General features: G+C 43.9%; 1 protein-coding gene across 4 annotated transcripts in view; it reads left to right on the top strand.

Annotated features, from left to right (window-relative positions):
* Positions 1–27,673, top strand: part of eif4g3a (eukaryotic translation initiation factor 4 gamma, 3a) — a 67,920-nt gene that overhangs the window by 12,145 nt on the left and 28,102 nt on the right. Inside the window, exons 2-9 of one of the 4 annotated variants that reach the window (XM_053653283.1) lie at positions 4,745–4,817; positions 7,687–7,824; positions 8,890–8,982; positions 13,928–13,960; positions 22,407–22,589; positions 23,304–23,415; positions 23,636–23,748; positions 24,176–24,292. In XM_053653283.1, coding sequence (XP_053509258.1) covers positions 4,745–4,817; positions 7,687–7,824; positions 8,890–8,982; positions 13,928–13,960; positions 22,407–22,589; positions 23,304–23,415; positions 23,636–23,748; positions 24,176–24,292 — 862 coding nt within the window. Of the gene's footprint in view, positions 1–4,744; positions 4,818–7,686; positions 7,825–8,889; positions 8,983–13,927; positions 13,961–22,406; positions 22,590–23,303; positions 23,428–23,629; positions 23,749–24,175; positions 24,293–27,673 lie in introns of all 4 variants that reach the window. The other 3 variants (XM_053653282.1, XM_053653281.1, XM_053653279.1) reach the window with 3 other exon arrangements.

Below are 27,673 nucleotides of genomic sequence, written 5' to 3'. Positions count from 1 at the left end.
CCCCCTCCCTCTCACTCCCTCTCTCTCTCCCCCCTCTCTCCCTTCTCTCTCTCCCCCCTCACTCCGATATCTCTCTCTCTTTCTCCCCTCTCTCTTGCTCCCTCCCTCTCTGTCACTCCCCCCTCTCTCGGTCCCTCTCTCACCCCCCCCCCCCGCGCTCTTTCTCTCTCTCTTCCCCCCCCCCCTCTCCCCCTCCCTCTCTCTCTCTCGCTCCCCCTCTGTCTCTGAATGTTTCTCTCTCATAATTTTTGTCTGCCTGTACCATAACAAAATACATTCCCGTTCTGCAATCAAGAGGAGAAAAATGACGTGGACGATCAAAATCAAAACAGTTCTGTTGGTCCGGGACTTCGTGATCGCGGAAATGAACGCAAAATCAAGCAAACTCCGCAATATTCGGAGGAGCTTGCCGTTTTTCAGAATTACCGTTGATTCGATTTTCCGCAGATCGTGACCAAGACACGTGACGCGACGTTCAGCCGAAGACCTCATCGATTCGCGTGCGTCAAACATGAGGTACAGCTGAAAGGTTTCATTTACCAACAATCACTGTGGAAAATCAACCTTGCCAGTTCAAGTAGTTTTCTGCAAAAAAAAACACAAAAAATCGAAGCAAATTTCGGGGGAAAAAATGGCACCACATAAATAATTTTTGGCAGCGACTATCAAAAAAACCACCCCTGTGTGAAATCCTGTACGGACTGACAAATGAGACAAGAAGCAGCACATGCCTCTAGGATCGGATGCTTCTAAGGAAATGGTCGAATTTTGCTTAAATATTGATTTTCAAAAAAGCTAGCTGTAGCCGACGGCACTACGTTCACGCTAGCAGCAGCGACGGTACACATGCCTCTTCATTTCTGTGTGACGCGAGAGTTCGGTGTCAGCACAACAATCGAGGTTTTCTCGATACCATGCAGATCAGGTATGATGCCGGAAAGCGACAAACAATTGTTTCGAATGGTTCCTTCGGCTATTGTTACTTCAACGTTTCTTTAATTCCCCGCTCAGAACTTCAGTTCCTACCTGCAGCCAGTTCCCGTTTACTATCCGGTGCACGTAAATGCAAGAACCTCTAACTGCGGTTACGTCTTCTCTGGTTCTGTGAAATATGCACGGAGACGTCGTGAAGACGAGCTAGGAATGACGTAGCAGAGCTCGTCGGTGTCTCCGAGCGTACGTAGCTACTACGCTAACTGATCCTGCTTTGCGAATCTGACAAGGAAGCTTTCTCACCAAAGAATGCTGGAGAGCATAACAGTAGCGGTTGCTACGCGGCCACAGGAGAGAAGTACAAGTGACTTCTCGCTTCCTAATGCGTTTAATCTCGTGCGTTGTTTTAGTAGTTCATGAACACACGATGATTCACACAGTCTTTGCCACTTTCGGAAGACATCTGGGTGAAAGCACGTTAGCACTGGAGATTACTCCACGCTAGGCGCATTCTCTCAACCCTATGCTTTCTGTGGCCCCCTAAATCTCTCTCGCTCTCTCTCTCTTGCTCTCTCTCAGTCCTAGCCCCTCTACCCAGCTGCCACGTAGGCGATCCTGCTTCACAGAATCCGTGTACGGCTAGGGAGTGTGCGCAGGCAGGCTTATACCGAGTACTGAATGACCTCACACACTGCAGCCTGCTGCTCTTCCCTGCACCATCAACAGCTGCAACAAAGCTACACTGTGTTTGAGGTGGAAACACAGCACTGTTGATGGAACTTTAAACGCATGTCCTATAAGAACACACACGACCCGCATCTTTTGTTCGGTCCGGTAAGGTCTAGTAACAAAACTCTTGCTCTATATATATATATATATATATATATATATATATAATATATATATATATATATATATATATATATATATAATGTATAATGTATGCGCACTCATTTTGGCTGAATTTGCACCAGTAAGTGTCAGAAGCTGAAGAATTTCCCCTGCAAGAAGCTCAGAGACGAGTTCAGCAGCAGGGTGGAGAGACATTTGAATTGAGATTTCCTTAATTTTATACAAACGAGTCATGACGCAGTAAAGCAGTAAATGCAAACGATCGGCTCTGGTAAAATTTTGAATTCTAGTAAAAAAAAAAAAATCCCACGGCGCAGGTTACTTGACGTTCCCCCGAGGCATTTCTGTATTTACGCCCGTTTCCTCCATCAACAGCTTGTGGAAACGTATAGCTGTGGGTTTTACTATAGTATTAAAATTCACCGTGAACAACAGTGTGAAATTCGTACAGTAAACGGTGTATTATTTGGCTGCTGTCATTTATTTTTAGGGTATACAAGGAAAAGTTTGTACGCCCAAAAGTGCCAACAGTAGCAGTCACTTCACATCCACAAGAGACGGGCGCTACCCCCTCCTTCCCCGTAGAGTGAATGTAGGGTCTCACACACACACTCGGTCTTGCCTCTGAGGATTTGCAGTAATAATACCACAGAGAAATGGCTCTATCGGCTTGGGAGGGGAAAACTGGACACCTATAACAGATCGTTTTTGCTTCCTGAGAGAGTCTAGCCATCATTTAAGAAATAGTGGATTCAAAACTTGACGATGCCATGGCCAGGAGTCCAAGAGAGCAAAACTGGCCTCCTGTGTCAATCAGAGAGACGGTCATGGGCGTCTGTGAGCTGCTGTATGTGGAAGAGGGCAGAAAGTGCTTTCAGTGTGCAGCGTGAAACAGTGTGGTGTCTTGGAGAAAGGAAGTGCTAGCGGTCCCCCTTCCTAGTCTGGTGTAGGTTTGTGAGATCGTGCGTATTTTCCCGTCATCGTATCACGTCCCCTAACGATTGACGATCGTATCGCCGTTGGCTCCGAGGGGGGCGCGGTCAGAGACGCGTCTCTGCGGAGCATATCATGAAATACAGCGCACGCGCTTCTGTCGATCTTGAAGCTGCAGACACGATGTTTTCCTACAGACATTTAAACCGTCGACTCGATGGACATCAAAATCGATCAGCGAGTCGCAAAACTGTCGGCAGTCGTCCCAAGCCTGGTTGTAGCTGTCGTGCGATATGGGAGAGCCGGCTGGTGGATGGGGATCCACAAATGCAGACGGAGCATCCCGTTTATGTTCTGTATACAGTACGTAGAAAACGGCTGTCCTCATGCTGCCTCACAAACGCAACCGACTTTATTCCGAGAGCAAAAAATGCTGCCCAGAAACGGTGCCGAAGTTGGCAGCTTCCTCTCGGATGGAATGTACAGGGCATGACCACCACGATCGAGTGTCCGAGATGACGACGTGCGTGATGCACCGGCAGGATAGCTGTCTGCATGTAGGCAGGAATTCGCTTTCTGAGCCCGCTGAAGTGCACGTTCGGCTCAGGGTGGAGCTCCCGGAAGTATCATGTACAGGTTCGTGCGTTCCTCAACTTGTGACCCCGGAGCCAGAGAAATGACCCTGATGGCCCGGGCGGACTTTTCTCACACAGGAATGTGGTAGGGAAGTAATAGACTGTGGATTGCTGTTCCTTAATATACACAGACACACACTCATGCACAGCCACATGCTGAATGCAGTCTGGCAGAAGCCCGCGCACACGCACACACACACACACACACACACACACACACACACACACACACACACACACACACACACACACACGGTCTGTTTAGGTTTCATTTGGCTTTCTTGAATGAGGCGTCATTCCTTTTGCCACATCACTCTGTCTCTCTTTATTTTCCTTTTATATTTTATGGTATTACTTTCTCCCTCGTTGTGTCGTTCTCGTTTATCTCTCTTTCCCTCACTTCCTCTGTCTGGCCCTTGTACCTGCTTGTCTTACATTTTCTGCCCCAACTTCCCTCCTTTCGTATTATCAAGGGTGCTGTTGGCAGGCTGCCAATGACGAGAGTACGCCAACATGGTGTGTGTGTGTGTGTGAGAGAGAGAGAGAGAGAGAGAGTAAGATGGAGGAGAAGCAGGAGTTTAACTGGAGACCCAGAGGGTGTTGAGAGAAGGCGGTAGGAAAGGTTTCCTTGAAATCACATGACCCTCCATTTTCTCCCGAACATACACAAAAACAGGGAACTTCTGCGCACGCTCTCTCTCTCTCTCTCTCTCTCTCTCTCTCTCTCTCTCTCTCACTCACACACTGTCACTTGTCAGTACAGGGATTGCTTGAGGTTCAGAATGTGTTAGGCTGTTAGGAAAAGTTTTCTGAAGGCACCTGCTGCAGACCACCAGGGGCCTGTTTGACGTCACCCGTCCATCACAGCCTTGCTGATGTCACTCGCTTTCAGAGCACAGTAACCGAAAGACCCTGAAAGTTTAGATCATAGATGAGAGACTCGTCTTGTATACACTTTGTCTCCATCACTATACTCTATAATGACCCAATGAACAACACGGGTTTGGTGCGGTTTACCAAGACAGTGTTTTGATGTTAACGCACATCGGTACTCCGTGTCCGTATCTCTGACCACTTGCTCGCTGATGAGGTATGTGGCGTGTTTAGATATGTGGTGTAGTAGGGAGTAAAAATAAAAGAATTTTTAGAACTCCGCCTTTCTTCACCACATGATACACGGCGAGTTATGTTTACTTATGCTATTAGTCAGTACACAGCTCAGACCATAGGTTCAACCGAACCGTGGACACTGTTGCACACCTATTTACAACGTATTCAATATTCGCTGACGTATATTAATGTTTCAATGCTGGCCTTTTTGCCATTGCTAGACCATGATGTTCTTTTTCCTAAGCCTGTTCTAGCGTGTTCCTTAACTCCGCGTTCTCCAGAATTCCCAGAGCAGCACTGTCGCTGGACGAGCGGATATTTCCAGCCCAACCCGGAGTGGCGGCGGTGTATAGCGTGAGTGGCCGCATCAGTACATTTACATCCCATCACTATTCTTCAGCACGTTCTACACTTCCTTAACCAAATACGCTGAAGTCTCAAAGTGCGGAAGAAGTCACCAAATCCGTGATCTTTCTCTCACCTTTCCTCCCTTCTCTTTTACCTCCTCTCCTCGTATCTCCTCATGTGATCTTCCAACCCCCCCCCCCCCCCCCCCATTCAGCACGCTCAACTGGCATGACTAATAAAGCCATCCGTTAAATAATAAAACGTCAAGCCGACCAGTTTGAGCTGCGCGTGAATTATGGCTTCTCTCGTAAGAATGGAAACGGCGCTGTCTGTCTGCAGCCGGAGATTTGAACGTAACTCTACGGCCGCAGCTACCTGTCGAATAGCCTCGTGCTTCAGTTAAGACTCGGGGGCGGGGGATGTATAAAATTCAAAATTGTAGAGCTTTATAGACAAAATCTGTATAAAAATCCAGTTCTCATAAGCATTAAGGATCTAAAAAATCCAAAGCGTGTTCACAGGACTAGACCATCACGTTACCGTTAGCTAGACTGGTGACGAGCCTGATGATCACTAAATCATTACTCCACGGGATTTGCGGTATAAATAGATCATTTGCCTAATGCGCTATCTGACAATTATATCTGAAATCAAAATGGGGACTCTCTCTTGCATTTATACCCTCCTGTATGCCACTCACTGTCTACTTTAATGGGGACTTTTGGACACCTTTGCATTCATGCAAATATCTAATCATCCAATCATGCGGCAGTAGCACGATGCATCAGATCATGCAGATACAGGTCAAGAGCTTCAGTTAATGTTCACACCAGACATCAGAATGTGGGAAAAGTGCGATCTCTGGGACTTCTTTATCCGTGGCGTGATTGTTGGTGCCGAGTATTGAGTATTTCAGAAACCGCTCATCTCACAGCGGTCTCTAGAGTTTACACAGAATGATGCAAAAAAAAAACATTGATTGCGTGACCGTTCTGTGGGTGGGAACACCTTGTGGATGTGAGAGATCAGAGGAGAATGACCAGACTGGTTTGAGTTGCCAGGAAATCTAAAGTAACGCCACAGTGGTGAGCAGAAAAGAGTACACGTGAACAGAACGTCGATCTTTGAGGTGGATGGGCTACAATAGCAGAAGACCCAGGTTCCACTCCTGTCAGCCAAGAACAACAATCTGGAGCTGTCATGAGCGCAGACTCACTGAAACTGGACAGAGGAAGATCAGAAAAGGATTTTTTCTGGTGAAAATCTGATAGCCGCGGGTTGTTGTTGTTCTGGGCTGACTGGAGTGGAACCTGATGATGATGATGATGATGATGATGATGTTGTAGCCCATCCACGTTTTCTGTGTGCACGCATGTATGCTTTTCTGCTCACCCCTGTTGCAGAGCGTGATTATGAGTTACTTTTAGATTTCCTGGCAGCTCGAGCCAGTCTGGTCATTCTCCTCTGATCTCTCACCCACAAGGCGTTTCAGCCTGCAGACCCTCTGCTCACAGGATGTTTTTCACATCATTCTGTGTAAACTCTAGAGACGTGTGTGTGTGTGTGTGTGTGTGTGTGTGTGTGTGTGAAATTCCCAGGAGATCTGGCACCCACCACCATGCCATGTATAATGTCCCGGAGTTCATGCCCTGTCTTTTCAACTGAACGGTAACGGAAGCTCTCGACCTGTATTTGCATGAATTTCTGCATTGTGCCGCTACCAAATGATTGGCCGATTAGATAACCGCACGAACGCGTGCAGGTGTTCCTATCAAAGTGGTGGGTGAGTGGATAACGTATTCCACCAGTGTGACACATGCGTACATATCTATACTTGTTGTGTGCCTTTAAACGTAATGCAGATGTTGGAGAGAGTTCCACTCTAGAATTGCCTGGCAGCCATTAAAACACCTGCACCAACAAGCAAAGGACGGGAATCTCGGTCTCTTAGCAGCTGAGAGAAACACATCAGCGCATACAGGGGTGGGGTATGATGAACTGATTTTCCGTTCTGTATGACCGAAAAGCTAGGAGGCTAGGCTAGGAGTCTAACCCTAACCCTAACTTTCCCGTCTCTCAGTTTCTCTCCGTTTTGGTTCATTTCATTTGGTCAGTTGTTGTCTTTCTCTCCCCCTCTCTCCCTCTCTCTCTCTCTCTCTCTCTCTCTTTGTATTCCCTAAATCCCAGCTCGGTCAAAACTCGACCAACAGCCTGCTCGAAAGACGTCTGGATGTCCCATCCAGCGTTGTGTCGACATTGTTCCTCCTTCTAGAATAGCAGCAACTAAATACATTATCTCCGACATCTGTTTCCTGATGCTCCCTCTTTCAGCGGTTTATTCCCGTTTAATACTCGCGACGTGGGCGTGCATTCAGAAGCCGGGGTTCTGTGCGCTCATTCAGACGAGAGCAGAATGACACCATTGTTTTAGCAGTGGTCTGAATAACTGCTGAAACGTCTGCACCTTTCAGATATTTGGAGGAATCTTGGACAGCTGTGGGGGGTTGACATGGGGCACAGTCTTTGTCCTGGAGTACCCCCTGTCCTGCACTTCTTAATGTGTCCACCACTCGAATGCCCGGATTCGTTAATCAGCTAATTGAACAGTTCCTCTTGGGTTATAAGAGCGCGTTAGAGCAGGGAAAACCGAATCAGGGCTGGGAACCTGTGCGACGTGGGATACAGATGATTAGACAATATTGTGTGTGTTTGTGTATCACCGACTGCTCTCTCTCTTTCTTTCTCTCTCTGTTTTCCTCTTGTACTTCTCATTCTGTTGTAGGCCGCTTACTCTTCTCCTTCCCTCCATGTAACACACTACAAACATTAAAAATGGGGGGGGGATTAAGTGTGTGTGTGTGTGTGTGTGTTGCAGGTCCCAAGGCACCCTGGTCCCCCCTACCAAGGACACGATCTGAGCAAAGGCCATGCCCACTCACCTGCTCTGTCTCAGGTATCAGCCCCTCCCGCACCTACCTACCGTTACCTTAAGGGCTGGGAACCAGGCGGAACGGTGAGTGTGTGTCTTTCCCTCTCTACGGTTTTCGTGCGTCTTAGTCGTTCAGAACACCGCTAACATGACCTCACCGGTTTCTCAAAAAAATGTTCGTAATGTTCCAATACACTGTCACGTTATGAACGAACAGGACTGAGTAAATGGCTTGGGCCTCCACGGTTAAAGGTAACTAGAAGTGTAATTTTAGGATTTAACTTTTCGGTTTAACTGTATGCATGTAAGAATCATACATTCACTTTACTCTGGTAACGGGCTTGTACATTATAATTTCCCAACGTGTACATTTCTACACAAAATAGTGATTTTTTTTTTTTTTTCCAGTCTGAACCCCCTCAGAGTTGTCATCTCGTAATTACTGTGATTTTCTGTGCTGATATGAGTGCACTCGTAATTGCTGAGAAATTTCCCACTGTTCTGTTGAACCGAGGCAGCGTCTCGCATGAGTGGAAAACTGTCTTTGATGTCATAACAGATCTCTTAATATTTTTTTTTTTTTTATTTTTTTTTTTAAATCTACACTCGTGTGTCAGCGCACTGTTTCGCGCCGTGAGTGGCAAACACGATGTGCTAACGTCTTACTGTTTTGCTCATCACGGCTGTACTTGCCTATAAACGAAACCTATAGCGGCTACTTTTGACTCGATGATGGGATTAAGCACGGGTCTGCGTCTGTACAGGTATTTTACAGGCATGCGTGTTGATTAGTGTTTTTGTAAACACACAGTTGCTCGTAAGACTGTGGGATTATGGGATCGCAGACCTTTCACTGGTCCCTGGCTGTGTGCATTAGCCTCAAGGGGCACTGCCAGTTAATAACCCATGTGATGACGGACTTGTGGTCACGATTCACATAGGCGTATTAGCAGTTATTCCTCTCGCCATATACACATGGATAACGATAGCGACACGTCCCATATCATCCATAGGGAATGTTTCCACATTTTTCAACATCGTATACGTGTTTTTCCTCCTTCATGATGAAAAGTGTTTCTCTGTCTAAAATCACACTCCTGTGTGTGTGTGTGTGTGTGTGTGTGTGTGTGTGTGTGTGTGTGTGTCCAGCCCTCCTACAGCCCCACGCAGAACGCTGGCTCTCCCTCCCTCATATATTCTCCGCAGACACAGCCAGTGAATGTACAGCCTCCCAGTCGACCCGTAAGTACAGCTTACTTTTTTCCCCTCAAGAACTAGCTATATATATATATATATATATAATATTATTATATAGTGGTTTAAAATAATTTCGAAAGGTTTATGCAAGATGCAGGTTTCTGAGGTAATGCTATGTTTACCCCATGATTGTCTCATCGGTGTTGAGTATTGGGATTAAACTCGGATGGGGATTATCCATGGGACAACGCAGGTGTAAATACACACACAAAAGGAAGTCCGGTCGCTCAAACCACTTCAGACACATGAGCAGATTTGTGCAGTCAGTCTTTGCAGGATGCAGCCAAATCTTCTACCAAAGCGTCGCATCGTAACGCGTGTGGTCTAGTTTCACACCTAAATCGACCTGTTGACCTCAGTGTTTGCTGTGGCTGCAAGCAGGCTCGTTGTAGTGTAAAAAAACACCCTTTGATGTGGGACCCTTCTTTTTGCGGCAAACAGCGGATGTCTGGCGTACACTATACGGCCGAAGGCATGTGGACACCTGAGCATCACATCAAAACTGTTGGAAGAACACAACTTGTATGTGTTGTAGCATTCCAGTGAAGGGAAACTGGAATTAAGAGGCCCAAAGCTGATCGAGCATGACCGTGCTGGAACACATGCCAAGACTGGTGTGGAAGAACTTGAGTGGCCCACTGTTAGCACTTTTCCACCGGAGCTGGAACTCGATCTCGAACCGGGCTGCGCTTTTCCACACAAAAAAAAAAATGCTGGGCCGACGCCGACTTCCTGGAGCCGAACCGGCCGTGAAACCTTGCCGGTCTCAAACAAAGGCAGTGTGACGTTAGTAGGCGGAGCTTACACTACAGACCGCAGTTTGACAGGCGCCATTTTTAAAAAGCGCTTTTTCAGAGTTTCGGTGAACAAGAGATTAAACACGCCAGTTCATGAGCGAGTCGGCAGAAGAGACCAACGCTGTCCTTGCCATCTGGGCAACGCAAGAAATTCAAGACAAATCGGAAAGTAGCGTCAAAAAAATTGTCGATGACATGGTGGGTTCAGCTCGCTTGTCAGCGGAAACCCGAGCCGGTTCAGAGCGAGTGCCACCCTCTGGCCGAGCACCGGCTCCAGCTCCTCCACCAGCCCCGGTGGAAAAGCGGTAACGGAGCCCTAACCTCAACCCTAATGAACACCTGTGGGATGAACTGGAACACTGACCCTTCCCCAGACCTCCTCACCCAAACTCAGTGCCTGACCTCACTAATGCTCTCGTGGCTGAATGAACACACATCCCCACAACCACGCTCCAATATCTAGTGGAACGCCTTCTCAGAAGAGTGGAGGTTGCTATAACACTGAAAGGGATGTTCAAAAGGCACATATGGGTGTGATGGGCAGGTGTCCACAAGGGCATGTAGTATAGAAACTGAATTTTAACTCATCTTTGATGTAAGCAGGCTCCAAGTGCGTCAACTGACCTCACATAGTCTGCCAAAGGTCACGGAGTCATGATCTTATTATTTTAGTTTTATTTATTTTTTTTAATGATGTTTTAGACTTTATAAAGAACAGGAAGCATCTTTCAACATTTCTTGTCTGCTCCATGCTAGTTCAGATGTTCTGCTAGTTATGTGATGCACTTATTCCTTGTAAGTGTAAGTAGCTGGACTTGGACATGCACGTCCATTTGTCATGAACGAGCCCAAATACACACCACCTGCTTCACAGGGCGCAGTGACGGGTACAACTGAAAGTAATAATGGCAGCTGATGCAGCCTGTTCACTCTGTACTAAACTGTACCATGTCTTGTTTCTGGGGTGTTACACACAAGTGTACAGCTTTTGTACCTTTTGAGTGGTTAGCACGTTCGCCTCACACGTCCAGGGTCGGGGGTTCGATTCCCACCGTGGCCCTGTGTGTGCGGAGTTTGCATGTTCTCCCCGTGCTGCGGGGGTTTCCTCCGGGTACTCCGGTTTCCTCCCCCAGTCCAAAGACATGCCTGGTAGGCTGATCGGCGTGTCTAAAGTGTCCGTAGTGTATGAATGGGTGTGTGAGTGTGTGTGTGATTGTGCCCTGTGATGGATTGGCACCCTGTCCAGGGTGTACCCCGCTGTACTCGTGCCCGATTCTCCCTGGGTTAGGCTCCAGGTTCCCCGTGACCCTGAAAAGGATGAGCGGTATAGAAGATGGATGGATGGATGGATGACTTAGAAAGGTGCATGTTGTGTACATTAGGCTTGTATGATATCATGACCCGAGAAGGTGTTTTCCGACTTTCTGGAAGGCCCACCCCTTTCCACTTTGTCTTGGTAAATGGAGAATGTTTAAACATCAGTTTACTATATTTATTAGGGAGGCTTGTGAAAAATTCATTAGGGCCCTCTCAGTGTTTTTTCAGCTGAAGGAGGGGGAGGGGGATTGCGATTTTAACCCCAAAGGATGAAATGTGCAATCGATTAAATAATGTCGGATCTACCACTTGGAATAATTGTAACAAATATATTAATGGTTTATTTTATTTATTTATTCGGACTTTCAGACTCTTGCGTAAGACTAAGCGGCATCAACAGAGAAAGTGTCAGCCGTGTGAACCGATTTATAAAAGAATGACATTTTATACTGTTTACTGCTTATTACTCCAGAATCACTCAACAACCCTCCATCGAGCCTGGCTTCCACGATCTCACAGCTGATAACGTTACGCCCTCTCCTACTCTCCTTAAAACTGAAATGGGCATTTCCATCATTTTCTGTCCTGTCTTTCGTTAGGCTAATGTTCCTGGATGTTTTAATAGTTTATTGCAGTTATTTTAAAATGGGTCAGGGGAAAAACGAGTATCACACAAGCCTAGTGTACATTTTAAAACTTTACTCTGTACAGGTAATCACAGTCCAATTATGTACTTATTGTAATTATTTATATATATATATATATATATATATATATAATTAGTGTGTATATATATATATATATATATATATATATATATATATATATATATATATATATAATATTAATATATATATATATAATATTAGTATATATTTATAATATATATTTATTTTTTTTAAAGGTATACTAGATCCACAAATTAAAGGCTACCACCTCAGGATCAAGGAAAAGTACAGTTTAGTTCCCTTTTTTTTTTTTTTTTTTTTCTTTTGTTTTTTTTGTGCAAGTGCGAGGGGTAAACCAATGGGGTGGCTGTGGTTCAGGTGGTAGAACGGGTTGTTCATTAATCGTACGGTTGTAGCTTCGATTCCCGGCCCACATGACTCCACATGCCGAAGTGTCCTTGGGCAAGACACTGAACCCCGAGTTTCTCCCGATGGCAAGTTAGCGCCTTGCATGGCAGCTCTGCTACCGTTGGTGTGTGTGAATGGGTGAATGAGACACAGTGTAAAGCGTTATGGATAAAAGCGCTATATAAGTGCACCATTTACCATTTAAACCTTAATTTAGAGGTATGCCTGAAAAGATGACGACTAATTTAATGCCACTGCACAAGATGCAGAAAATATGATTTTCAAAACCCATTATGTGCAACAGTGACTACGTTTACATGGACAGCAGTAATCTAATCATTGACCTTACTCTGATTAAGATAATATTGTGATTAAGGTGTTTACATGAGTCGCTTTTAGAATACTCCTGTCATGTACCCGTGTTACATGTTATAGAACATGATTAGATTAACGGCACACGTCATTACGTCACCGCGCCACGCCGTCCGACGTCCCTCCAGAATTTCACGTATCGACGTACAGTTGGTCTTCGTTATGGTACCGTTTACAGTTTTGGGGGTTTTTAAAAAAAATTTTACGGAAGCTTCAAGTGCGGTTAATTATTTGTCATGCTGTACGTGCAAATAGACGACTGCTTGAAGCCGTGGGCTGCGTCTCAAATCGCGTAGTTACCGTCTATATAGTAGCCGAGATGCATGTATTTTTCCCCACTACAGGCCTATAGTAGGCAAGTATGCGGTTCGGGACACAGCCGTGCTCTCTTGTTCTCCGTAAAACGGTTGAGCGCTGCCGTGTGTGATCGTGTCCTGTCGCACAATGCGGTGAAAACTCTCACACGATGTTAATAGTGTGATTAAGGTGTGTACAGGTCTGTAGTACACGTCCATAATGCGACTAAAACAGGAATACTCCACACGTCTTAATTCCATTAGTGTTTACTTCGAGTATGACTTTAATCAGATTAAGGTCATTAAAAATTGCTGTTTACATGCTAGTTTCTTAATCAGAGTATCGTCTTAATCGGGTTAAGAGTGGATTATTGTTGTCCATGTAAACGCACTGAATGCGCCTCTTGCTTTAGATGGGTGTTGAACACCATGTTTCACGTCTGTTCTGTTCCTGTAATGAGTGTATTTTGCAGTAATGCGCAGTATTTGGAAACCACTACAGTAACAGGTCCATATGGCAGAGCACATTTCTCGATTTTTATTTATTTATTTTTTATTTTTTTTAAAACTCCTGAAACTATCAGGAATATCGCGGTAATTAATTGTAATACGTCTAGTGGTAATAAGTGATGACCTCTTAAATCTGTACTCACAGCAGAAACCACAAGAAGAGCCAGTGACTCTTTTTTTTCCAGCTTGTGTTTAGCACCTCCGATCTGGAACGTGTGACGGAAATCCTTTCTGTTGTGTGGAATCGACCATGTGTCTCTGGCTGCTTCTCCTTCTGCTGTCAGATACAAACCTCATTAGCACCATGCTGAGATCCACCAAGAGAACCGTCTGCACTGCTGACGAGTGTGTTTGTACGTGTGGGAGGAAACGCAGCTCTCCCATGCCCCGACCAAAATCCCCATTCCCCCCCCGCCCCGGCTCCGTCACAGTTTTGAACATGTTTAAATGGCAGCACAGTCACTTTCCTATGCAGTGTGTATCTCTTTATCATATGCTAATCTCTCATTCTCTTTCTCTCTCTTTCTCTATGACTGCTGCTGCATCGTTCTGTTTCCACCAGTTTGTGACAGGGCCTCGGCCCGCCCACCATCAGGTAACGTCCCTCTTGTTCCACAGTAAATCTAATCACAGGTTTTACATTAATGCACGTGTTCTAATATGTTATTGTTTCTATAGTAACCGCTCATTCACGGAGACTAATAATAAGCAGATTGTGTTGTTATTTAAAGGTATAATCATTGATATAGTGAAGGGTTTTTTTGCCATGAGGGTGTCTGTGCTTTCCAGTTTCTCAATAACTTGACAAGCTGTGTATATATATAATATAATATAACATTTTTATTTATTTTTTAATTTATTTCTTAAGACGAACTTGCTTCTCTCAAGGGTGTTCCACATCATTAAATGTAACTATAAAAGGCTAAAAGTACAATGTATCATTTGTTAAATTGTAGGTGTTGACAAATTGCTGTGGTAAAAAGAAATAAAACGCTTTGGGACGTGCTGTTCTTGGAAAATAATCAACGCTGGGGTGGTAACAGTAACCCTGTTTGCCTCAGGCTGCATCACACCAACTGTGGCGTTGATTATTTTCCTATAGCATCGAGCCCGGTCGTGTTTGTTCCAATGACTACATTTACATGCACGTCGAATTCCTTTTAAGGTCTCTGTTCAGGTTGCAGCTCTATTCCGAATACGGTGTTTATATGCGCGCAAGCATCAGAATATTCCTGTATGCGTGGTGGTTGTAAGTATGCCGATCTACACGTGCACTTTTCCTTCCTCGCTGTTGTTTCCTGGGAGATTCAAGAAGCCGCCGTTACTACCCACAATTCCTTGCAGACTGAACATGCGCACGTATCGCTTTTCAGCGAGTTTTCCGAATAAGGTGTTTACGTGCAACACATTTCCGATTGAAATGGACATATTTCAGGGGTGGCGGTCGGAACTTGTGAAATCTGAATGTCGTCTTCATCTGAATCGAATCGAGGCGTTTACATGACTCGGTACTAATTCGCATATTTCCCAACTCCAGTAAATATCTGAATGTCGACGTGCATGTAAACGTAGTCATCGTTTTAAATAAAAACACGTCTAGACAGATGGCTCGGCTCGGTCAGATCACTGCTCTATAAACTTGTCTGGACGTCAGAAGAGGATATTGATACATCGCGGCTGAAAGCAGACTTCCTTAGCTGTTAGGCTTTCGTAAGAATTCACAAAGCTGCATTTCTTCAGCATGGCCATAGCGGTAAATAAGTTATCTGAAAGCATTTTAAATGCTTTTTTCCTCCTCCTCAGTGTACGAAATGTCTAGAAACTCTACGTCACACTGTGTTGTTCCATGAGGCATCAGTATGTGTCCTTGAGCATCAAACACCGAAGACCTTTTGTTACTTGTCATTCAGAGCGACTTGCGTGATGAACAGATATGAGGCAACGAAGACTGACACTAACTGCTTCTGCTCCTCTACGTACCTTTCACAAGCAGTCATTATATATGATGCACCGTATGGGACTGTTGTATTTCTGCAGTGCAGACGTGAAGGATTTCCACCTATCGGGGATATACACTGAGCATACGCAGCTATCCCAGGAGTCTCAGACTGTTTCAAGTAACAAAAGTCGGCAGCGGTGAGACAGGACAGACGTGCAGCCGTTAAATCCCGTGCTTGTACGGATGGATTACAGCTGATGTGGAATTAAGGATTAATCAGTAAGCAACATAATGAAGTTTAATTGAAGTCCATCCATTTTGGATATGACTCGATGTGGTCAGCTTGCTCTTCTGTTCATTTGATTTATAATAAAAAAAAAAAAGAAAACTCTACGCATAAACAAGTGGAGCAGCTGTATCTCTTCTTTTATGACCGAGGGAGCAGACATGTGGTTTTTCTCCCCCACTTTGTATTGGAATAAGAAAATTAACTGACCTTCAGTGTAAATAACTGCATGAGTTTGACTAAGCAATACATGTTTCATGTAATTTTATCAACCTCCCTTAAAGCAAAACATCTACTTGAGAAGGAAAGCCCAAAAGCATGATGAAACTCTAGTGCCTAGCACGAAAAAAAAAAAACGTCTGAACCAGTGAGCAGCGTGCCGTGATCTAAAGTCACGACACTAAAGGTTTTTTTTTTTTTTTTTAAATAAAAATAATCACCTTGTGAGCTGTACTGTTATACTGATGAGCGTGACACATTTTGGGTGGATGTCGGACAGTAGTTGGCGTCATGAAACGAATTTGTTCACCCTTCAACAAGATCTCCTTAATAACGTGGCCATAAAATATCTTGGACCGTTCCACTGAAAATGACCCAATTAAAGTGATCGTAATGACATTTTATCTTCCGTTTCATTTCCCGTAACTCTTCTGTGGTGCGTAAAATGGCTAGATATAAAACCGTCATCACCTGTCACACCAATTTATCAAGATTTGATTTGATTACAGATCTGCTCTTTATACTGTCCTTTCTTTCTTTTAACTCCTCTATAGTTGTGTATTTATGTCCAGCGGGGATTGCCATTTAAGCTATGAACGATTAGAGGTCATCACTTCGATAGACCAAATCTTAAAATTCTCCTAGCAATAGCAGTTCACACTTCTTACTCCTCGGATTAGATCCTAAGAGGTGCACTTGGAACTATTTTAAGGCTATTTTCACGAGTCCTCCAGTCGATCTGGACGTACAGTTCTGCAACGCAGGAAAGGGACTCTTATCAGACAGAAATGGACACAAAGTTGATTAGACATTCTGTCAGCACAAAGCAGAACATCTTAACCTTCCCAGCACAGATGAATCAGTCTTTTGCACCTTCAAACTGTCTGGCTATTACAGTTCTGACGAGCTGAGTGCCAGCAGGGCGGCGTTAGCCAGTACACTGGCACCATGCACTCTGGGTCTGTGTGTGTGTGTGTGTGTGTGTGTGTGTGTGTGTGTGTGGGGTGGGCGGGGGCAGGCCAGATGGAGGAAGAACAATGACGTGTTCTCCCGCAGATGCACAAGTCAGTCTAAGAGGAAATGCTGCAGAGGCATCGGAAATTTCATTCATCCGACTTGGTTATGTTCGTTTGCCATGTAAGATGACGTTCGTGCTTTTCTCGGTTTCATTCCGTGGCACACGCACAAGCTTTCTCCCTTTCTTGTTCAACCAGATACATCAACACACACACACACACACACACACACACACATGGTCTCCCATTATAATTATACCGGTGGGACTTTTTTTCTTCCTCATTTCCTGTTCTTGCAAAAGCAGGCTGGTTGAAGGATGTTCATGATTATCGCTTATGTAACGACCCCTGGAGAACCTGTAATCAGCACCGCCTTAGATCCTTCTGCTGATTCTTACTATAACTTAAGCACAAAGTCACAAGAGTGCCCTCTAGTCTAACCGGCTTGCTTCATGCTGATTTCAACATCGCGCAGGCTATTTCTACAGTCTGCAACACCCTTTTTAGTGATCTTGAAATAAATCTGATGCTTCCAGCTCATTCCGAGCGGGTATCCCCTTACTTGTCTTTTTATTTGTGGGATTCGTGGAGGAGTTTGACATCTGTGCAGCAGGACAGTGTGCTCCTGCCTGCCTCCTCAACAACCTGTCAACACCAGCAACTTGCAGGAGATTTGAAACCAACGTGTAGTGAGATGTCGAAGCAGCAAAGGGTTGGTGAACGTAGGTCAGAACCGGGATTGGGGAGCTGCTGCTCAATCATGTCGCTCCGCTTCAACATATAGCGCCTAAAGGCTGCATTTAACACTGTAGCAAGGCTACAAGTCAAGTGACAACTACACTGTGCTTACATGAGTTCATTACTTACTGTAAATGAACTCATGGCCCAGTCAGCTTGTTAAGTGCATCGACACCGACTGCTGTTAATATAACGTGTCTGACTAATAAAAATAGTTGGTGACTGTAGAGCCCGTTGTGGGATCTGGGAATGAGCAGGGAGTTACCAGTACAGTATCATGGAGCATCACACCACTAAATACATATTCCAACTGCTTCACATGCACTATGACAACAGTTTATATCAAATGGGTGGGGGGTGGGTTTATCAGCAACAGCAAAATGAGCACTTTTTCTTATTGGCTGGTCAATAGATCAAAAAAAAAAAACCAAAACAAAGAAGAGAGGAACACTGGTGTTTGACACGGCAGCAGCCGACGAAGCCAGATGTTTACCAGGCGATTTGGTATTGGTCACGTCGGCCTCGTCACGTCGACTCGCTTGTCTTCTGATATTCTTCGCCAGATTAATGCAGTCATATACATGTTTTATATTTTTATTTATACTTCAACCGAAAAAGGGTCCTTCGGAGGCACTGCCCGCTGGATCCACGACAGGTTTATGACGAGTCATTACTCCCAGTGTGCTGTACATGTGACGTTTGTTTACTGGCTCCTGATCTCTTGCTAGCTCTTGTATAACCGACTGACCTGACTAATAGTCTAATGTTAGATAGCACGTGACACGCACTTTTCAGTTTGGTTATGTCGTGTAAGCTTGCTGAATGGAACCTTGGGAACGACATCTGACATTTTTTACAAATATAGTTTTGCAAAACCGGTAAAAAATAATAATAATAATAATAATAATAATAATTAGCTGTGAGCTTACTTAAATTTGTAAACAGTAATGGTGTCTCCCTATCAGCTGGCTCTCACATGACGACGGAATTTGGAAGTGTCCACAACAAAACAATAATGTGTGACGCATTGTCATGTAAAATGTCATATCTGTACTTTAAGATGACACACACACACACACATACACACACACACACACACACACACACACACACGTCTGCCTCCCACAATCTTGCATTTGCTCACAATGGACGGGGAGGATTTTTATAGATTTTTGCTGTGCTCTCTCCGGTGTAGATGTATATGAGTCATGGTGAGTATCTCATCGGCTCTCGTGCACGCACACGCATAGAAACCCACCACTGCAAAGGGGTGTTTAGCCCCTGGTTGTGCTTTTCCTTCTGTTGGCACATATGACTCATGGTTCTTTAATAGCAACACACACTTCAGACCATCAGCACTGTCACTCAGTCCGCAGTGGCCGGCACTGCACAGGTCTGTTTGTTGTTCTCCGTTACTCTCTGCTAGCTGGGAATTCAGTAAGCTATTGCTCCTGTTAGGGATAAACAACTTTTTACAGGACTTGCCTAATATTCTAAAAGGCTATCAAACTTACCCGGGGTGACTTCGTGCCAGTGTGATTGCACAATCATGTACCAGTTGTGTGTGTGTGTGTGTGCACACAGATCTTTATTGATTTTCCTCTGTGCCCTTTATCCCACCAGCTTCTCTCTCTTTATTGCCTCAATATTGTGCAAGGATTCTGGCCCATCGAAGTCCCTTTTGAAATGCGCAGAATGAGGAAAGCCCTTAGGAGACTTTTACCCATGACCTTTCGTGCTTCAGCTCTGCCATCAACACAATTAAGCAGATGGTTGAAGTTACCTTTTCCGAGGAGGCAAGACTAGTTTGTTTCCGTCTTAAAACGCTGTCTAGCCTGCCGCTTCCTGAATCCGGCCTGATCGTTTTTGAATCTGATGATAGTGTTTTAATCCCATGGGCTTTATAGAGGCTTATGTAATTGCTGCAATAAAAGTGCAGGTCGATTCCTGTCCTGCGTAGACACGCATGCACGTACTCGTTCTGTGTATTTATCTTTCGCTGCTCTCTGCCGATCAGCTGCGCCATTCATTTCGGTATAAAGGCTTGAAAACAGGGAGTATCCAGGCCTCAGCATGAAGCCAGTCCTCCAGACTTTCTCATGGTTTTTTTTTAGTCCACAGTCAGTGTCGTTTTTACGTTGTGGTGTCATCACCATCTGGGCGGCTATAAACACCTCTAAGATGTGTCCATCTTGGGGTGTTTTCACACTTTGTCCTTTTCAGGGGTCTGAGCATGGTTCCCTGGATTTTTGGCCCATGTGTGAACACTCCAAACGATCCCGGACCCTTTCAAAGCGAACCGAACCGAGACCATATTGGGAGATAAGCTTTCAGCTTATTTGCTAAAAACATGCATCGTGAACCCAAATCGCTCCGGGCTCACTTGACTTTTTTTTTTTTTTCCGTTCGTGAATTCCGAATACAGGCCTCTGTACAAATCGTGCTCTTCAACATGGCTGCTTATGCTGAAGGAAGGATGTTCTGGACAGATGAGGAAATGGCTGTACTTCTCCAAATTTGGAAGGACTATATTAAGAAACGGTTGTCAACCACCCACAGAAATTCAAGAGTTTCTTCAATTTTCAGCAAAGTTTAAAGACGGAGGATTTAACTGGACCGCCTTTCAGTGCTGGGTTAAAGTGGGGAGGAAAAAATGGCGAGGAAATACATGGCCACACGTGATAAACTCCGATCAAGTGGACAGTCAGCCGATGTCAAGTGGCCTCTCTGTGGTTCGTTAGACGAAATTCTTGGTACAAGCCCCTGTGTGAACCCAGTGTATTAAAGTGACAATGATTGAGTCAATCACGCTGTGCGAGAGTGCTTTCCTTCCTGTTTTCTTCAAAACGAAACTAGCGTCGTAATGACATAAGCGTGCTCAGGCTCGGCACGTTAGGTGCAGTGTGATTGCAGGCAATGGGGAAGGGGGACCGTCATGCTTGGGCATGTTACAAGGCAACTGGGCCTAGTGTGAGTACGCCCTTTAAGTTTTCTTCCTTATGTCATCTTGAGGGAGGTTTTCCTTGCCACCATTGCCTCTGGCTTGCTCGTTAAGGATACATTTTTAAGTCTATATCTGGCTCTCTGTAAAGCTGCCTTGTGATAATTGTTAAAAGCACTCTATAAATAAATTGAACATAACTCGGCACTCCACTCAGTCATGTAACCACACACATGACTAATGTAGGTACTGAAGAAAGATGGGTATATTCCCTTCCTAATGACTATATACAGTATATGGATTCTTCATGGTGATTAAACTTGTCTTCCAGCTGTTGGGATCACCTCTGCACCACTGAGCGGTAGTTTCACTGGGTGTAACCCACCACTGCGCCGTTTACTTGTTTGGCTCTTTATGCTTTGGGAGGATTGATACCGTTTCAAGTAACGTACGTTTGGTGTCATAGGTGAGGGGGGAAAAGAAGGTAATTTCACGGTTCCCACGTGTTCGAGAGCGGGAAGAATGTGGGCGAGCCACGAAGGGTCACCTCTGGAGTTGAAGTTGCTCAGCTGACGCCCTCATTGGCTGGGTTTGTTGAGGAAATATTTGCAGTGCAGGGTAATCCTAGAGATGTGAGATTTTTGCCTCCAGTATTGACATGGCTAGAGCTGTTTCCAGGCTCTAAATCATTCCATTCTCCCACAAGGTTTTGTGTGTTTTTTTTAGATGTTTACGGTGGAAATTCACCAGGGGTTTTATTAAAAGAGATTGAGACATATGCTCGATAGTCAGTAGACACGCAAGGAAAGTTAAGTGGGTGCTTAACTTGATTTTCTGGATGGCTTATTCACTTCATGTATCTGAGGTTGCCAGGTTTGTTGTTTTTGGGATAAACCTCTCGGGGCATAAGTATTTTTAATTGTGTCTAAGCCACTCCTTTTAAACCAACCACTTGCCTTTAAGCCATATGAATCAGATAATGTACTGATGATAAGGCAGATTTTCTTTTTCTCCTGTGTGGAATATGAGGTTAATTGCAGTACAAGTAGAATAAACATGAAAGAAAGTAAAGTTTAGGCTAATAAGATAATATCTACATGACATGTAGGCAAGGTTCAAATAAACATTTAATAGTAAACAAATAATGTTGAGGTTGATTTTCACGAATAGTTCTAGTAATGATGATGATGATGATAATGATAGCGCTAACTTGCTATTCGAATTTGTCTTAATTTTACAATCTGGGACCCATATTAATTGGCTGCTAGGACTCTGATACCAGAGTAATGTCTAGCAGATGCTAATAATAACAAAAAAAAAAACAATAAACAGTTTTTGTTTAGGGGTTTTTCGCATTATGAACTAGACATGTGCACTACCATGATCCCCACAGGCATGCACTATTTTGTACATGACGCCAGAAGCTTAGTAAGGGTAAAGACGCTGTGAAGAAGAATGAATGATTTAATGATTTACTTGTTTCACAATGTAGTACTTGCCCTGAAATTGCATTCTAGATGTATTTGCATGTATTTTTATATTGTACAAAACATTGACGTGAACAACGAAATATTTGTCAAACTTTAATTCGGCATCATACAAGGAAACACCAGGTCAATTCAGATTAGTGGATAACTTGGACACGATTCTGCTTTGGAATTAGTTTGCTTCTATTCAGAGGTCAGACTCTTCACTGCATGTGCTTAATCCAACTCTGAACACTAGATGAAGTACGATGCTTATTCTCTTCTTCAGCCAGGATGTGAACGTCTGAATGGAAATTCAAAGCCGTTAAATAAATTCAGTGTTGAGACTGTTTTAATCCTGAAACAGTCGGATGTTTTCTTCAGATGAACAGCTTGTTTGATATTCTTTTGTTCTCTCTTTCTTTCCCCGCTACAGTTCCTGCACAGGGCTCAGATGCAGACACCTCGGTCTGCTCTTCCCACCAACACTCCCTCACTCCGGCCCGGCCCTCAGACCCCCACCGCCACTGCCGTCTATCCCCCTAATCAAACTATCATGATGACCATGACTCCCATGCCCTTTCCCTCAGCACAAGCGGCTCAATACTACATCCCCCAGGTACCCAAGCCCTATCCCCTCTGAGCACTGTCTGCCTGTATAATGCTGCTATAGAGCTGTCTTTTAATCATTATGGGCTTATTTATTTATTTATGTTTGTTTGTTTGTTTACTTACACGTCACTGACAAGACCTGTGTGCGGTTTATTTGAATCCCAGATTCCCACCGGTCTTTCATACAGTCTGTCTACAGATTCACCATTTATCTAATGTTTTGTTGTTGGGTTTCTTTTTTTTTCTTTTTTTTTAAGTATCTTATTCACTGTTGTGTTTACAGAGTAAGGGTAGGTTCAAATAAATTACAGACATAAACTGTATGACAACAAAATAAATATTTGGTGAATGTTTTAGATAAAATGAAGTAATGCAGCAAAACGTAATTGATGTGTGTGATATCTGGGGAGGTTTTGCCTTCACTCGCATGTCCTCGCAGCATAAGATCATGTTTAGAGCAACAGTAGGAGCGATTGAACTTGTACACTTATTCCTACAGTGGAGGGGCAGGCTCTTGCACTAGTGCATAATGTAGTTCAAATAGCTTGTGGAAACTAGAAACAAATGAGTGTGGGAGATGTCATCCACGTATTGTATAACTGCTGCTCTTGTAGATATAGTATCATCATCAGGTAATTGACTTTATGCAGGCCATTTATAATTGAAATAGAGTAGATGTATAGGCGTGGGCTAACCGGTGATCTCGCTTTTTAATCCTCAGTATCGACACAGTTCACCCTACGTTGGACCTCCGCAGCAGTTCTCCGTTCCACCCCCTGCCTCTGGAACCTTCTACCCTGGCCCTGGCCCTGGAGAATACCCTGCACCCTACGGTTGGTGCAAAAGTACAGTATATACTCCAGTACATTCCTCAGTCTCACACCCAGCTGGTTTTAGTCACGTGCAGTTGTTTTTCTGCTCATCGGATGTTGACTGATATCTGACCACATTCCAGAATGATCTCCTCAGTAGCTGTTTTGATCAGTGACTCATGAAATAATGGTGTGACTAATTTTTTTTTTCTCTCTCTCTCTCCCTCTCTTTAAGCAACAGCTGCTCCGGGTCCGGCGTATTTTCCAGGCCAGACGGTGTATCCCTCCTCTGCCCCAATTATAGTGCCTACAGCGCCACAGCAGCCTCCACCAGCCAAGCGTGAGAAGAAGCCAGTGAGTGTTCCACAACTCGCTCACTCGATCATGTCCAGCCAGTTAGAGTTTAAAATGGGTTTCTCATCACCACTTTAGAGCTGCTTAAATATTTTTATCACAGTGCTGTCGAATTCTCGAATCTATAGCAGCAGCTACGACAGTAGATCCAGCTATAATTCAAACCACAGCTTTATAATGTAATCAGTGGCCATTCAGATATGTTATGTTTCTATAGGAACAGTTCGTTTACAGGAACACGAACGTTAGACGCACCACAGAATCAAAGGCTAATAGTAAACAAGTGTTATTTATTAAAGACAATCATCGAACCAGTTTTCTGTAGTAGTACAGTGAATAACTTTAGCTTGATATGAACAATAAAGGCATAGAAAGGGGAATGAATTACGTAATCATGTCTGGGCTTTCTCTCTTTCCGTCCCCTCAGATCAGGATCCGGGACCCCAACCAAGGTGGGAAGGACATTACAGAAGAGATCATGGCTGGCAGCGGGAATACCACGCCCCCCGTGGGACGTCCTTCCTCCACCCCCACCCCTCCTCAGGTAGGAAGGACTCCTCCTGTACAGGCTTTCTCACTACTACTTGGCAAAGGAAACTGTGAGTTGTCATTACACTGGTAGACTAAATAAATTGCTTAATCACTCACCCCACACATTTAAGCAACAAGCACAGGCAGCACAGTGGAGACCCAGTATTAAAATGCAGACCAAGGACAGACCGTGTAGTATCGACAGTGTAAAATTTAAAGAGTAAATGCATTATAGGGTATATATATATATATATATATAATGAGTGATGAATAAGGAATAAAACCCGACTGATTGTGCTGTTTATACAAAAATAATGCACGCCGGGGGGAGGGGGGAGTAGGGACGCACCATGACGCGCAAGCTGAGTGCCCTGCCCCCAACCCCAAAGATGATTTTCGTACAACACCATGGTGTGGAGTGTTTTGTTGCTCTTATGAATGAGTCTTTATTAATCACATACACATTGCAGCACAGTGAAATTGTTTTCTTCGCATACCCCAGCATGTCAGGAAGTTGGGGTCAGAGCGCAGGGTCAGCCATGATTCAGCGGCCCTGGAGCAGAGAGGGTTAAGGGCCATGCTCAAGGGCCCAACAGCGGCAGCTTGGCAGTGCTGGGGCTTGAACCCCCGACCTTCCGATCAGTAACCCAGAGCCTCAGCCGTCAAGCCAGCACTGCCCAGTGGTTATTACAGTTATTTGCCAAAGATTGCAATGTTTAATTTATTAATATATAAAATGTCTACAAAGCATTTTATAGTTAGATTTAATATTGTGGAATGTCCTAGAGACAAGGTAGTTTCTGTTCTCATTTGTGTTATAGCCACGATAAACTTCAAAGCACTTACAAATGAGATTCTTCCATAAAGGTGAAATAAATGTCTCCTCTATAGGTTTTACTTTGTTAAACAATGGCACATCTGTTTATTCTTAGATTATTTGGCCTGTCTGCTGTACAAATCCCTGTGTAATGAGCTATTATTATAGGAGCAATGACGTATTGGAATGAGTGCGTTAATGTTGACTTATCATTCATGTTACAGCCCGAACTATTGTCTGACCTGTGCGGTTGAATCTTCTGACCAATCAGATTCAAGCATTCAACTGCACTGTTGTATAAAGCTGTATAATATAAAGGCAGAATAATGCGTTTTCCGTAGTACTGGTGACTCTCAGTAAGCATGATATTGCACAATGGATATAGTTATGGGTAGTGTATATAGTAGAAGTAAACTATATAGTTGATCACAGTAATATTAAAGGCAGTAAGTCACAGCAAGCATGTTACTGAGCAATAAGAAGTATATTACAGTTGAGGAACTGTTCATGTCGCTGCACACTGAAGTCACAGCATTCATGCGAATAGCAATTCTGCAACAATCTGTGCTTTAATGCTCAGCATGTATGTGGGTGGAGGCAAGCAGCTTAACAGCTTTGGGATAGAAACTGTTCCTCCATCTGTTTGTGTGTGATAGAATGGATGAACTGGTACCTGCTTCCAAAAGGTAGATACCAATGTTTGGGGTATGTGGAAACCCTGGTGATGCAGAGAGCACGAAGATATTTTATATATATATATATAATGTATATGTATAATTTTTCCCGTTGATTCTGTGCTATTCTGACGATTCACTGCTTAGTCTTGCATTCTGAATGGTGGAGTTATACCAGACTGTGCTGCAACTTTTCAGCACGTTCCCCCCGAGCAGCTTTTAGGAAAGTCTACATAGGGCTGCACAATTAATCGGATATCGATCGGGATTACGATTTTGACTGCCCACGATTAAATGAATATGATTGACTGCGATATTAACGTTTAAAGCTCGTCCTCCGCTAAAACTCCGCTTCAGATCAAATCAAGCGCTTCCTACACTTACAGCCAATCACCGTAGAGTGGCGCAGGGATGACGTCATTTTGTAGTGCCAAAACCCCGAAACGGGGTTAGCATTTTATCCCTCGAGCTGCCAGCTCCGCTTCGAGCTCCTGCTCTTGCGCGAGGAGAAATCATGGCATTAACATGTTGCTAAGTGGCACTACAGAGGTTGTCGGGGACATTAAACGGGGAAAAAAACTTTGCAGATAAACTCAGGGCTCTACAGTGCGACCATTTCACTCGCGTTTGTGACTGAAAAGTACTTTGTTCGACTGTGAATAAATATTTATTCGCACCGGTGTGAGTGACCTGTTCGGAGTTGTATAATACAATTGGAATAAAAACTACAGGAAGTCCAAAATGCATCTACACCGCGCAACAGGTACTTTCGCACTGCTTTTCATCTCCTCGGTCAGTCGAACAAGTGTGGAAATACTGCAGAGAAGCCATAATGATGACGAGTAACTCTACATCATCTACTGCAACTTCCAGATATCACAACCGCCATCTTTTATTGATCCTGCAAAATGACCTGAACTTTCACCTGCTCGTGTAGACACAGCGGTTTAATTCCAACTTCTTTATGAAATAATTCCTCACCAATCATAATCAAGAGTAGCAACTGTTCAGTCTGTAAACCTACAGTTCACTGCTGCTCTCCTTCACTAACTCTAATTCACTCCATTTAAACTCACGGTTGCCTGATATCACTAGAAAAGTAAACTCCAGTTTCCATGTTTTGATTACCCCCCCCCCACCCCCAATATTATCAGCAGACATGGAACAATGTACTGGGGAACCGATCAAAAACTGAAACAAACAAAAATATAACTAATAAAATGTAAAGACAGAAAATGTTCTTAGTTATAAATAAATCATTTAATATAAAAAAAATAGATATTATAATTTCATTAAATATAAATAAAATGAGAAATGAAATAATGTGTAATTACTATGGGTTGCATTTAATATCTATTTGACATTAAGCTTAGTTCACTATCTCCTTAGAAAGCTATTAGCCTTTTTCCTAATATGGATCATTTTTGTGTTAGTCTACTCTTAATTAGGACTCCCTATTGTTTTTAAGATATTAAAAAATAAATATTTTATGCTTGTTTATTTATCAATTAACCAACAGTATTTCTCATTGCTATTATTTTAACTCCATTAACAGTGACCATGAGCAGAGAGCTTACATTTAACTGTTTATGACAGACCTCCTGATTAAAGTTTAAACAAAAAGAGATCGGTATCTGGATCGGTATCGGCTGTAAAAATCCTGATCGGTGCATCAGTAATGAACACCATTAAACTAAAGCGCTTTGCATCTGACGGGTAAATGAACTCACCCAATCACATCCTATATGAGATTATTCAGATATCTACACAATACACACAGAGCGGTTCGAGAACTGACTCCAGCCCAGAACCATGACAGTGGAAAATGTCTAATAGTGTAGCTTTAAATATATTTAAGAGGAGCTGACTTCAAACACTGAACATTGAGGTTTATTGTATTTGT

The sequence above is a fragment of the Ictalurus furcatus genome, chromosome 21 (assembly GCF_023375685.1).
Source record: "Ictalurus furcatus strain D&B chromosome 21, Billie_1.0, whole genome shotgun sequence".
In the NCBI taxonomy this organism is placed as follows: Eukaryota; Metazoa; Chordata; class Actinopteri; order Siluriformes; family Ictaluridae; genus Ictalurus; species Ictalurus furcatus.
The sequence above is the reverse complement of the archived record's forward strand: the minus strand, read 5'-3'. Positions and strand labels throughout refer to the sequence as shown.